The 13821-nt window shown below is 43.2% G+C and overlaps 1 protein-coding gene across 1 annotated transcript in view; it reads right to left on the bottom strand.

Annotated features, from left to right (window-relative positions):
• LOC127570995 (cytochrome P450 20A1) overlaps positions 1–13586 on the bottom strand; it is a 32339-nt gene extending 18753 nt beyond the window's left edge. Inside the window, exons 1-4 of the mRNA XM_052016970.1 lie at positions 13226–13586; positions 9403–9452; positions 5291–5457; positions 961–1106 (exon numbers count right to left, since the gene is read on the bottom strand). Coding sequence (XP_051872930.1) covers positions 961–1106; positions 5291–5457; positions 9403–9452; positions 13226–13297 — 435 coding nt within the window. The 5' untranslated portion in view covers positions 13298–13586. The remainder of the gene's footprint in view (positions 1–960; positions 1107–5290; positions 5458–9402; positions 9453–13225) is intronic.
• Positions 13587–13821: the final 235 nt, after the last annotated feature.

The following is a 13821-nucleotide window of genomic DNA, read 5'->3' as shown; positions in this document are numbered from 1 at the left end:
TTCACTTTTTAAAAAATATATTACACAGTACGATAATAAATGTTCATGTGACCTTGTTGCGTGGAAAGGGAGCACAGGAACCAGGGCCATGGTGAGTGGGAAAGGAGCACAGTAAACATCACCTGGTGAGCCAGATGTTAAACTGTGGAGATCCACCCCACTCCTGCGCACACACGCACACACAGGCAGTTCCATTATCAAATACCTGTTCTTCTATTGCTCATAAACATTCTCTAATCCATTCTGAGATACCAGTTGCTCTCTGTCTCAAGGGCCAAAAGTAGCAATCCTTGATATAGGAGGCATATTAAAAGATAAATTTTGCAGATAAACAAGATGTAAAATGAACTAGACCACAGAACAGAGTTTTTATTGGGTGAACAAACAATACAGAAATCATTAAGAGAAGGAGAAAAGGGGGAATGGGAATAGCTGTAAGAAACACATAAAAAGCCTTGCAGATAATGAGAAAGGAAATAGCAAAAGCTTTTATGAATAGCTAAAAAGATAAACTATCACTCCTGAATGTGCAAATGATGTGGGATGAAGAAGGGAATGTAATTGTGGAGGGTGTCTTTCAAGCAGACATTAAATACTTTGGCAATAATTTTTTTTACAAATAATGCAGGAAATGAAACAGAAACTGTCAAATGTACTAGGAAGATTTGCACCAATTGTTGTGAAACAGTTAAAAGCTCTCCTGAGGAATTCTGGAATATTTACTACATTATAGGTGCAAATTCTTTGTGTGATGACAATTAGGAAAGACCAACATTTTTAAGGAGTGAAAAAGCTGTAGAGAACAGCTCAGAGTTTACAGGTAATACTTAACAATGATGTATCCTAAAGAAATTTTCTCCAATTGCAAAATGATGTCTTTCAATGAGGAAAGGGAATTGTATTGAAGAGGTCAACAAGGATTGGCACAGGGATTGTTTGAATAGTCCTGATTCTAGTTACCTTCAGAATAACAGTGAAGTTGCTCTCGATTGCTTTATTCACTGCAGCCTCGTAAACTTTCTTCCTTGCATGACTCTCTGCAGCACTACCTCCAAACCCAGCCTGGTATCCTAGCAGCGATTTCAGCATTGTCTCGAATGGGTCAGCTAAATGGAGGTGAGAAGAAGTTAAAACAGTAAAGTGGGCAACTTGACTTTCATAGAACAGTACGGCACAAGAACAGGCCCTTCAGCCCATGATGTTGTGCCAAACTAATTAAACTAGTAATTAAATGCCTAACTAAACTAATCCCTTCTGCCGACACAACGTCCATATCCCTCCATTCTTGGCACATCCATGTGCCTATCTAAGAGGCTTTTAAACACCTCTATCATATTTACCTCCACTACCACCCCTGGCAGTACATTCCAGGCACCCACCACTCTCTGTAATAAAAAAACAACTTGCTCCACACATCTTGTTTGAATTTACTCCCTTCTCACCTTAAATGCATACCCTCTAGTATTAGACATTTTGACCCAGGGGAAAAGATACTGGCGTCTACGCTATCTATGCCTCTCATAATCTTTTAAACTTCTCCCTTCAACACCTGTTACTCCAGAGAGGAAAAAAAACAAGTATGTCCAACCTCTCCTTACAGCACATGCCCTCCAATCCAGGCAACACCCTGGTAATACTAGAGAAACAAAGGACTGCAGATGCTGGAATCTAGATGAAAAAGACGAGATACTGGAGGAACTCAGCAGGTCAGGCAGCATCTGTGGAGAAGAGCAGGCGGTCAACGTTTCGGGTCAGGACCCTTCTTCAGGACTGAAGATAGGGAAAGGGGAAGCCCAATATATAGGGGGGAGAAAGAGCAGTGATAGGTAGACAAAAGAGAGGCGGGATGGTGACAGGTCGATGTAGGTAAGAGATAGTGAATAGGCAGATGCAGGGAAGGAGGGAAGAGCGGATTCACCGGGGGATGGGTCAAAGGTGTGCAGGCAGGCGGCATGGGGGGAGAGGAGAGGAGGGGGCGGGAGGACAGGAGAGGAAAAGGAGAGAGAAAAAAACGAGGAGAAAAAAAGAGGCTAGGAAAGGGGGGGGGGGGGAAGGCAAGGTGGGGGGAGGGGTTGGTTTACTAAAGTGGAAGAACTCAATGTTCATCCTGTTAGGCTGTAAGGTCCCAAGATGGAAAATATGGTTCCTCAAGTTTGTGTTTGGACTTTTCCCAGCAGTGGAGGAGGACTGACATATCACTGATGGAGTGGGATGGGGAGTTGAAGTGACTGGCAACGGGAGATGCAGATCGCAGTTACGAACAGAGTGCAGGTGTTCTACGAAATGGTCACCTAGTCTGCATTTGGCCTTGCCAATGTAGGGGAGGCCACACCTGGAGCACCGAATGCAGTAGATGATATTAGGGGAGGTGCAGGTAAATCTCTGCCTCACCTGAAAGGACTGTTTGGGTCTCTGGATGGAGGTGGTGTAGGGGCAGGTGTTACACCTATGGTGGGGGCAGTGGAAAGTCCCCAGGGTGGGAGCGGGATAGGGGAGGAGTGAACTAGGGAGTCACAGAGAGAGCGGTCCCTACGAAAGGCTGAAATGGGTGGGGAAGAGGAAGATATGCTAGGTAGTGGGGTCCTGTTAGAGATGGCGGAAGTGGCAGAGAATGATGTGTTGGAATGGCTGGTGGGATGAAATGTAAAGACCCTATCCCTGTTGGGTCTGGGAGAGGTGGGGGTGAGAGCAGAGGTGCAGGAAGTGGCAGAGATGCGGGTGCAAGCTCTCTTGACCACAGTAGGAGGGAAGCCATAGTTAGTAAAGAAGTTGGACATCTCTGATGTCCTGGAGTGGAAAGCCTCATCATGGGAGCAAATGCAGTGGAGGCGGAGAAAGGGATAGCGTCCTTGCAAGACACAGTAAGAGGAGCTGTAATCAAGGCAGCTGTGGGTTTGTAGAAGATGTCAGTGGATAATGAATCTCCTGAAATGGAGATGAAGAGATTGAGAAAGGAGAGAGAGGTATCAGAAATAGTCCAAGTGAATTGGATCACCGGGTGAAAATTAGTGGTGAGACTTATGAAACTGTCGAGTTCCACATGGGTGCAAGAGGTGGCACCGATGCAGTTGTCAATATAGTAGAGAAAGAGTTGAGGAGTGGGGCAGAGTAGGCTTGGAACAGAGACTGTTCAACGTAACCAATAAAAAGGCAGGCATAGCTAGGGCCCATGCTACACCTTTGGTCTGTAGAAAGTGAGAGTGGATGTTGCTTAGGGTGAGGACAAGTTCAGCCAGGCGAAGGAGAGTGTTAGTGGAAGACCTGGTAAACCACCTTCTGCCACTGGAGAGGGAGGGGTGGGGTCAGGCGAGAAAGCTCCTAAATATTGTAAATACGGGACTGGGTAGCCCCCAGGGAGCCACATGTGTGGCATCAGTGCTGTTTTTTTAACATAAAAAGGTAACACTAATGAATGATGTGTACAAGAATGTAAAGGCTTGCACTGTTTTATTGTATATAGTTTGTTTTTTTATTACGAATGAAGTTTATTTTGGAATAAAAAATTAAACCTCTTCTGCACCCTCTCCAAAGCCTCCACATTCTTTCTATAATGAGGTGACCAGAATTGAATGCAATCCTTCAGATGCAGCCTATAAGTTTTATAAAGCTGCAACATAACTTCCCAACTCTTGAACTCAATGCCTCAACTAATAAAGGCAAGCATGCCATATGCTGCCTTTACCACCCTATCAACCTGTGCAGCCACTTTCAGGGAGCTATGGACTTGGGCCCAAGATCCCTCTGTACATCAACACTGTTAAGGGTCTTGCCATTAACAGTGTACTGTCCCTTTTATATTTGATCTCCCAAAGAGCAACACTTCAAATTTAGCCAAATTAAACTCATCTGCCATTTCTCTGCCCATATCTGCAACTGATCTATATCCCACTGTATCCTTTGGCAATCTTCTATGCTATCCACAGCACCACCAATCTTTGTACTGTCTGCGAACTTACAAACCCAGCTATCTACATTTTCATCCAGGTCGTTTATATATTTTGACCTCCAGCCACAATGAGTCCCATTGATCACTACCCTCTGCCTTCTATGGCAAGCCAATTCGGAATCCAAACAGCCAAGTCGTGTAGATCCCATGCATCTTAATCTTCTGTTGAGCCTCCCATGAGGGACCTTGTCAAACGCCTTATTAAAATCCATGTGGACAAAATCCAGTTCTACCTTCATCACCTCCTCAAAACTCAATCAACTAAGACATGACTTGCTCTTCACAAAGCCATGCTGACTATCCCTAATTAGGCCATGGTTTTCCAACTGTTCATAAATCCGATCCCTAAGAATCCTCTCCAATCAATTCCCTACCACTGATGTGAGACTCACCAGTCTACAGTTTCGAGGATTATCCTCATTTCCCTTCTTAAATAATGGAACATTAGCCACTTGCCAGTCCACTCAGACCTTGCCTATGGCTAGAGGGGACACAAAGATCTTGGTCGAGGCCCCAGCAATCTCCTCTTGCCTCTCTCAATAACCTGGGGTATATTCCATCAGGCCCTGGGGATTCATCCACCTTAATGTTCTTTCAGAGACCCAAAACCACCTGCTTCCTTATCTCAAAATGCCCTAGCATATTAGCATGCTCCACACTGATCTCATTATCTTCCACATCCCTCTCCTTGGTAAATACTGATGCAAAATACTAATTTTGGACCTCGCCTACATCCTCTGCCTCTAAGCATATGTTTCTTCCTTTATCCTCAAGTGATCCTACCCTCTCCCTAGTTATCCTCTTGCTCTTGATGTATGTATACACATTTCTTATGTTTTTCAGTGACTAGTATAATGTTGAACCATGACTCAAGCTTTGACCTATACCATTTTAACAGCCTACTCTGGTTCAGAAGGTGGGCCACCAAAATTGGCCTCAGTACCTTGGGCTAGATGGTATTCCCAGGCACAAATACCATCTTGGATTCTTACTACAAAGCCTGTGGGCATATCTAGTTTACAGACAGCAACCAAGCCTATTGCTTGGATTCCAGCATTCCTAAATATATGTAATGTCTGAGCCATTCTGAGATCCCATCTCACAGGTATCTGTTATTCAAAAGCCCTAGATTTCATTCCAGCCTGTAACTTATTCTGGTACCTGTCATTCCAAAATATTTACCAATCTTGATTAGATTCTGTTTCTTAAATCTTTTCCTTGCATCAAACCCTGAATGGTTAATTGATTTGAAAGTGGAGACTGTTGGCCTAACATTGTTCTGCTGCCTCCTGACGAGTTGTGCCATGATCTATCCACACTCTACAAAACGTAAGCAGTACTTACATGTTCGGTTTGGATTGATGTGCTCTTTCAAGAGGTCCAAGGAACCCAAACTGATCACCAGCCGTCGCCCAAACCAGAAAGATGCAATGGATCCATACTTTTCATGAAGATTAACCAGGAATTGATGAAGACTGCCAGTGCTCACAATATCTGGAAGATTCCCATCCCTGAGGAGTTGGAACAAATAGTTGCCATCAGATAAAGCAAGAAAAATGGGGATCTGGGAGGCAGGAGATGGGGACCTAAGCTTTGGGCAGGCCAGTGGGAAATGCTGATATAAAATCAACTCAAATGACCTGATGGCACTGTTTTGAATAGAAGAGGAATAATCACCAATGACTGTTTACTCATAATGCAAGTTCTCAAATGAAAATTGCTGTTCTGGGGAGCTTATGTTCAAACTGGCTGCCATAGATTCCACATCACAACAGTGATTTCAAAATTACTTGGGTGGTTGTAAAGCACTTGGGAAATTCTGAAATAGTGAGATGCACTTTAGGAATGTAACTTTCCCTTTTTATTAGTGTTTTATTAAAACAGCTGGATACAGGGACACCAGACTAGGAACAGCAATGTCAAACAATACCAACACCTGAGTGATCGATTTGAAGCACATACTTTATGACTGTCCTCCAGTCACCCCATATTCTATTCAACTTTGGGAGAAGTTGGTGTGGTGTCTGTCATTTCTGAATCTTCCAGTGTTTGAACAATCTTTCCTGAATATTGTGACTGTTTGCCATGAGCCTGACATACTCCCTTCAACTCAAGGGCTGACACAATGTTGCCAATACAGACTGTTTTAATTTCGAGTCATGTGAGGAGCACAGTAAACAATAATAAAGTATTCTGATGAAGGGCTTTTATTTTTGCCAGGCCTTTTTTCAGCAATTTTGTTTTGTTCAAGGATGAATTCTGAGGTCATCATTCATATGACAGCTTCTCTCCTATTCACAGAGAAAGAGGGAAGTGGAACGAAGTGAGAGGGCACAAGTCATTTACCCAGAGACTGACTTCACAAGCCAATTCATTTCAAACAGCATGCCATGTTCCTTCACGTAGCATATATTAGTTATTCTGGGCATTTTACCTTTAGAATTCGGCCATAATTCCAAGCCAGACTGAAGGAGCAAAGTCTCTGGTTAGTTGGAGGCCTCTCAAGTAAAGTCTGTCAAAGCCCTTCCAATCCATCTTTTGGTGCAGGTAAACCCATGGCACAATGGGAATTTGAAACCAACCTAACCAAATTACGATTCTCAAAAGTATATTGTCAGCAGACATCCAAGTTGCGTCCACACCCACATCAGAACTGCCCTCAGCACAGTTTATTGGCTGATTATAAATACTTAATGCCATTACACACTGTTTGTTATCTCTAAGACGTTCTTCTCGAACTCAAATCTTTTCTTTTTGCTGAACCTGCTTAACATTTCTACATAGGAAACTCCCCCAGAACCTTCTTTGAACCACCTCCAATGAAATATTCTATCTTTCCTTAAATAGGTGGACCAAAATTATTTACAGTACTCAAGATATGGTCTCACTCATGTGTTTTACAGTTGCAGTAAGACTTCCTTACTTTTATATTCAGTCCTCCTTGAAATAGGAGTCAACTTTCATTAGCCTTCCCTATTGCCTGCTGCATTCGTGCATGAGCAAGGACCTCCAAATCCACGTGTCACAGCTTTTTGCAGATTTTTCTCTTTTTAAATACTTCTCTGTTCTTTTGTTCTTAATTCCAAAGTGAACAACTTCGCTTTCTTCCATATTATGCTATCCATTTGCCAAATTTTCACGCACTCACCTAACCTGCCAATACCTCTCTGAACTGTTTAAATCCTCCTCACAGTTTACCTTCACTTCTATTTTGTCTCATCTACAAATCTGGCTTCTGCACATTTGCTTCCTTCCTACAAGTCATTATTTTATACAAATATTGTACAGAGCAGCAGTCCCAACACTGGTCCCATCATACCCCTATTGGCCACAGGTTGAAAATGACCTCTTAACTGTATTCATTGCTTCCTGTCATTGGCCAATCTTCCATCAATGCCAATACACTACCTCCAACACCACGTACTCTTACTTTGTTACTCAACTTAAGTGAGGCACCTTGTCAAATTCCTTCTGTAAGGCTAAATATACCTACTGGATCCCCTCTGTCAAGATTACGCCAAAAAATTGGGACAGATGCGATTTTCCCTTCATGAAACCATATTGACTTGCTTGATTAGATACAACTTTCCAAATGTGCCGCTATTACTTCCTTCATAATTAATTCTAACATGTTTCCATCAATTATTTGGCTGATTAGTCTACCGTTATCTTTTTCTCGCTCCCTCCTTTTTGAATGGAGCTGTCACGTAGGCAGTTTTCCAATCCTCTGGCATTTGTCCAGAATCTGAGGACTTTTGGAAGCTCATAACTAATGCAACTACCATCTCTGTAGATACCTCTTTTAGAATCCCAGGATGAAAGCCATCTGGTCCAGGGATTTATCGTCATTTAGCATAGGATGCTTGCAGCATATTCTACTGTAAAAACTGATGCCAAATACTTGTTTAATTCTTCTTCCGTTTCGAATAATTATTTCCCCAGCCTCATTCTCTAGGGTACTTGAACTTTTGGCGGTGAGGACGTCTAACATTGTCTATATTGCTTTCAGTGATTAGCATACACATAGTATTGTGTCGCAGCTTCACCTTGGGTGCTGCTCCTGACATGTTCTCCCACCCTCCTTATTGAACATGTCCCTGGCTTGATGGCAATTACAGAGTAAGAAACAGAGTAAGTACTGTGCACTTAACTATTAATATTGATTTTAAATATTAAATAAGTCAGAAAGTAACAGAAAGATACAGTACCCTTAGGCCTTGCCAACTATCAACCACTCTTTTATTCTAATCCTGTATTAATTTCATTTTTTAATTCTTGCTACATTCTTGTCAACTACTCCCAGATTCTACCACTCCCTAGGGGAAATTTACAGCAGCCAATTAACCTGCCAACCACCATGTCTTTCGGATGTGGGAGGAAACTGGAGCACCTGGAGAAAACCCACAAGGTCACAAGGAGAACATGCAAACTCCACACATAGACAGCACTGGAGGTCAGGATTGAACCTGTGTTTCTAGTGTTTTGAGGCAGCAGCTCTACTAACTGTGCCACTGTTGCACGCAATACATTGGAATACTTACATCCATAAAGACTGTGCAGTGGCCACTCCTACGCTTATTGTTACGAAGAACTGTAACTAGCAGATTGGTGAAGACAAGGTTGGTTCTCCCTCACTTAATCTGCTGCACACCTAACTCTGGCACCTGCTCCCTTCAGGACTCAGCCAGTTCCATTACTGAGCCATTTATGGTGATGGACATTTAAATTCCACCAACTGTGGCAGACACTGTGCTTTTCCTTCTCAGTGCTGCTTCATTGTGTTTGACGTGGATTAGTGCTGATTCGCCAGCTGAGGAACGGTAGTAAGTGGCAATCAACAAGTTTCCTTGGCCCATGTTTGATAGACCTTGGATTCTGGATTCACTGGTGAAGGCAGTTAAGGCCACATAACTGCTTCTTCATCACCACCTGTATGCTATGATGGAGATGCCTGAGGCATCAACTGACAGGAATGTTACATTATTGCTCGACTGAGCTGTAGGATAGCTTTCCCAGTTTAGGCACAAATTCCCAGGTGTTAGTGGGGTGACTGTGCAAGGATGACAGAATGTGTATCTGCTAGTAGGATAATTGGTTCCTGTAAATTGTCCCTAGTGTTGGTGGGTGGTAGGTGAAGAGGAGTGGGCCTGATGGTCATGTGACAGAGAATATATTACAGGCAAATGAATGGGGAAATGGGAATGCTCCAAGAGCTGGCATTGACTCGATGGGCTGAATGGCTTCCTACATCATAAAGAAATATGAAACGACACTCACTGCTGTTTGCGAGTCCTTGCAGTGCTCCAAAAAACTGCCAGATTTCCATTTTTACAACAGAAATTACAGTTCAAATTACTTCATTGGCTTTAAAGGGCTTTGTCTCATCCAGACGAGAAAAACATTTTTCTTTTTACTTTATACAGAATGTCTAGCCTGCAGAGTGAAGGTTGACTTACTTCTCTTCTGTAGGTGTCATTCCTGGAATGCCAGATGCTTGCCTGGATGCCTATTAATAAAACACAGAATAAATATTGAGAATAAAGCAACTGAAGAGAAATTACACATGTCAAACTCTCCTTTCTTACTGCTAGTCAAATAATGGTATGAAATGTGAAGGCACTTATTCCAACATCATCCCTTCCAAGGAATTGAGCTCTACTAGGAATGGCAATTTTAGTCAGGTTATACAATTCCTAGCAGGAACTCACCCACATATGATCCAGCACGGGTTCAATGAATAAGAATCAGGCTTGGTCTCATTTCCCCACTTACAGGTGAGTCTTACAATAAGTCCTGTTTGTCACCCTAGTCCTGTCAGTGACATGTACAACTCGTGAATGGAAAAAAAATGGTGTAAGAGATCCAATGAAGACAGGGCACATGTATCATGAGGTTAAAGTAAATAATTAGGCAGATGTGCAGAGTATGGATATTTCAGCCATACCTCTCAATTTATAACAACTTTTAGAAAAGTACCTTAGAAGTGTAATCTCTATTGTAATAATGGAAATGTGGCAGCTATTTGGTGCAATGCATTGTCTCTCACAAACAGCAACGAGATTTGTTTCACACTTCGTATTTCCTTATGACACTGAATGAAGGAGAACATTCAGCCTATCGAGTTAATGCCAGTTCTCAAAGCAGTTCCATATTACCATATAGATATCTACCAGCACTGTGTCCAGAATTATAGTGGTTGTCCATTACCCAATCTGTAACATGGTGACGGACCACTACCTACTCATGTAAAACCACATTAACAATGACAGTCCTGTACCCAGTGTTCATAAACTAATAGGCCTGTAGCTACCAAAACTTGAAAGTATGAACAGGAGTGTGCCACCTAGCTCCAAACCTTTTCTGCCTTTCCATAAGTTCATATGTGCTAACCCCACAAACCTGCTTCTGCTGCACACCTAACAATATTGATTAACAAAATTTAGCATTAATTCCTATTAGATTTGCATGTAGAAGTGTTTTCTAACTTCACTGGTGTTCAGGCAGTTGTTTATCCCTCAAATAAATCAGATTATCTGGTCACTCACTGCTATCTATGGGACCTTGCTGTGCACAAACTTGTTGCTGGGATTTCATACAAAGTGAATAAACTTGGTAACAAGAAAACACAAATTTAAGAAAATTGGCAAAATCCCAGGAAGTCAATGAGTTATTTTTATGCAGTTATGCTTGTGAAAGTACATTGGTATAGAACACAAATTCTCCAACTGTACAGTACAGTAAGTATACTGCTTCTTTTCAAATTCAGGGCATTTCCAGCACTTGGGTTTTCCCATTTATCACATCCAGTAGAAATATAAAACTTCATTTAATGTAAAAACAGGGAACCAATTCAATACAGACATGACTGTTAAAGCTTTTACAGCAAAGACACTAGTCCTTCATTGCCTTGCTCAAAGATGCACATAAGGTGGCTCATTAATCATTGACAAGTGATGAACCAGCTGCAAGAACACAAGACACTTATTATATATTTTACATGCAACCACTGCAATCAGATATGGGGAATTGCTCTAAGGATATCAACCTCCATCAAACTGCACAGCCCTGCTGTAAACAGCTAGGCAATTTATGCGTAAATAATGAAAATCATCTAAATCTGATTCTTTGCACTTGCATATTTTTGTGTGCACCCAGTTTGCATATTTGCACAAACAATAAGATTTCTTTATTAGTCACATGTACTTTGAAACACATAGTGAAATACATCTTTTGCGTAGTGTTCTGGGGGCAGCCTGCAAGTGTCGCCACGCTTCTGGTGCCAACGTAGCATGCCCACAACTTCCTAACCCATATGTCTTTGGAATGTGGAAGGAAACTAGAGCACCTGGAGGAAACCCACGCAGAAACAGGGAGAACGTACAAACTCCTTACAGACAGTGGCTGGAATTGAACTCGGGTTGCTGGTGCTGTAATAGCGTTACGCTGACCGCTACACTACCATGCAATAGCAAGTAGCCACACAAGTAAATTGGGTGGTAAAGAAGGCAAATGGCATGCTTGCCTTCATTGGTCAGGGCATTGAGTATAAGTGTCAGGAAGTCATGTTGCAACTTTGGTTAGGCCACACTTGGGAGTATTGTGTGCAATTCTGCTCATTCCATTATAGAAAGGATGTGGAGACTTTGGAAACGGTGCAGAAGAGTTTACCAGGATGCTGCCTGGATTAGAGGGTATTAGCTATGACAGGTTGGATAAACTTAGCTTGTTTTCTCTGGAGTGCTGGAGGCTGAGAGGAAACCTGATAGAAGTTTAGAAAATTATGAGAAGCATTCATAGGGTAGACAGTCAGAATCTTTTTCCCAGGGTAGAAATGTCAAGTACCAGAGGGCATGCATTCAGGGTGAGAGGGGGAAAGCTTAAAGGAGATGCGCAGGGCAAGTTTTTTTTACACAGAGAGCGGTAGGTGCCTGGAACAGGCTGCCAGGAGTCGTGGTAGAAGCATATTCAATTTAAGAGACTGTTAGATAGACATGAATATGCAGGGAATGAAGGATATGGAGCATGTACAGGCATAAGAGATTTGGCTTAATTCAGCATCATGTTCAGTGCAGACACTGTGGGCCAAAGGGTCTGTTTCTGTGCTGTACTGATCTATGTTTGAATAGATTCAGCCATATGTACAGAAGCATATATACAGACATCAGCTGTTGACAAAGGCAGACTCGTATCCTTGTAATCATGCAACTACAGATGCACACAGTCTCTCTTTCTCTCTCACATATTCATGTAAGATCATGCATGCAGATTCATATACATACCAAGAGACTTGTACACACAGGCATGCATATGTACAGTCAAGAGAACTTGACTGACTTCAACCCTTGCTGACCACATATATAGTTGGGGACTGGAGAAGGGGTGGGGGTTACCATCATCATAACACAGAGCAGAGATCAAGTCTGGTAATGTAGCTTGAATAAAATCCAAAAATGTTGGAAAAACTCATCAGTCAAGCAACATTTGGTAAGAGGTTATCAACCTGCATCGTTAACTTTGTTTTTCTCTCTCCACAGATGCTGCCTGACTTGATGAGCATCTCCAACATTTTGTGTTTTCATTTGAGATTTCCAGCATTTGCAGGTTTTGTCTTTTAAATAACCATGGCCAGGAGCCCATCTCCAAACCCAAGAGGTCTGCAGTCTCTGCCTTCACCACCTACCAGCAACTTTAATGTTTACTGAAACCACTCACAATGAGCAAGTGAACCTTTAACAAGTTAATAACAAAGGAAGCAGAAGTAATAACAGAGAAACAAAGGACTGCAGATGCTGGAATCTAGATGAAAAACACAATGATGCTGGAGGAACTCAGCAGGCCAGGCAGCATCCGTGGAGAAAAGCAGACGGTCAACGTTTCGGGTCAGGACCCTTCTTCATGAATATGCAGGGCTGAAGGAAATGGAGCATGTACAGGCAGTACAGATTTGGCTTAATTCAGCATCCTGTTCAGTGCAGACATTATGGGCCAAAAGGGTCCCGACCCGAAACGTTAACCGCCTGCTTTCTCCACGGATGCTGCCTGGCCTGCTGAGTTCCTCCAGCATCATCGCGTTTTTCAAGCAGAAGTTATAAACTGTTATCATGCATTAATGAGTTGCGAGCTAAGATCAGGAGTTCAAAGGATATTGGGACGAGTATGTAAACCAATGGCGAAGGCAAGGAGGTGGGATTTGGGGGAGAGGCCGGTAGAGGAATCCCCGGTTGGTGGGCCCTCGGTTGCAACCCCGGTGAACGGGAAAGACCGGGCTCTAAGCCTTACCGGGTACAGGTAGAGCACGGCGCTCATCAGGAACACCACGAAGGTGATGGCGAAGATCGCGAAGTCTAGCATGGTGCCTAGCGTCAGGCCTCGGCCTACTCACGGGCTCGGCCGGAGCTGCAGCTAGAGCCCGATCCCGCCCTGCTGTGGGCCGCGTCCTCCTGCAGGGACACGTCCCCAACCCCGCCTCCAAGGCCAGATCCGCCCCGCCAGCTCCGTCTCCACAGCAACCCGGGCCGGGCCCAAATACCCAGCCCCCGCCCGGGCTGCCCTCAATCCCACCCTGGAGCCCGACCCCATCAACCGAATCTGCCGTTGACTCGATCTCTGTCCCAATAAATCAGCATAACAATTACAATCCAGTTACTTCAAATTTCCAAGCCACATTTTTATTTGGTCTCCAATTCCCACTCCCAGTTCCTCAGTGTCCCAATCACAATCTGTCAGTATCCCAAACCAAGTGCCCTCAGTTTCCAATTCCAGTCCATTAGTTTCTAAATCCCAGTCCAGATCTTTTGGTCTCCAGTTTTCAATTCCAGTCCATTATTATAGAAATCCCAATCCAGATCTTTTCAGTCCCAATCATAATCACCACG

Source organism: Pristis pectinata, chromosome 1 (assembly GCF_009764475.1).
Source record: "Pristis pectinata isolate sPriPec2 chromosome 1, sPriPec2.1.pri, whole genome shotgun sequence".
NCBI classification, from domain to species: domain Eukaryota; kingdom Metazoa; phylum Chordata; class Chondrichthyes; order Rhinopristiformes; family Pristidae; genus Pristis; species Pristis pectinata.
The sequence above is the reverse complement of the archived record's forward strand: the minus strand, read 5'-3'. Positions and strand labels throughout refer to the sequence as shown.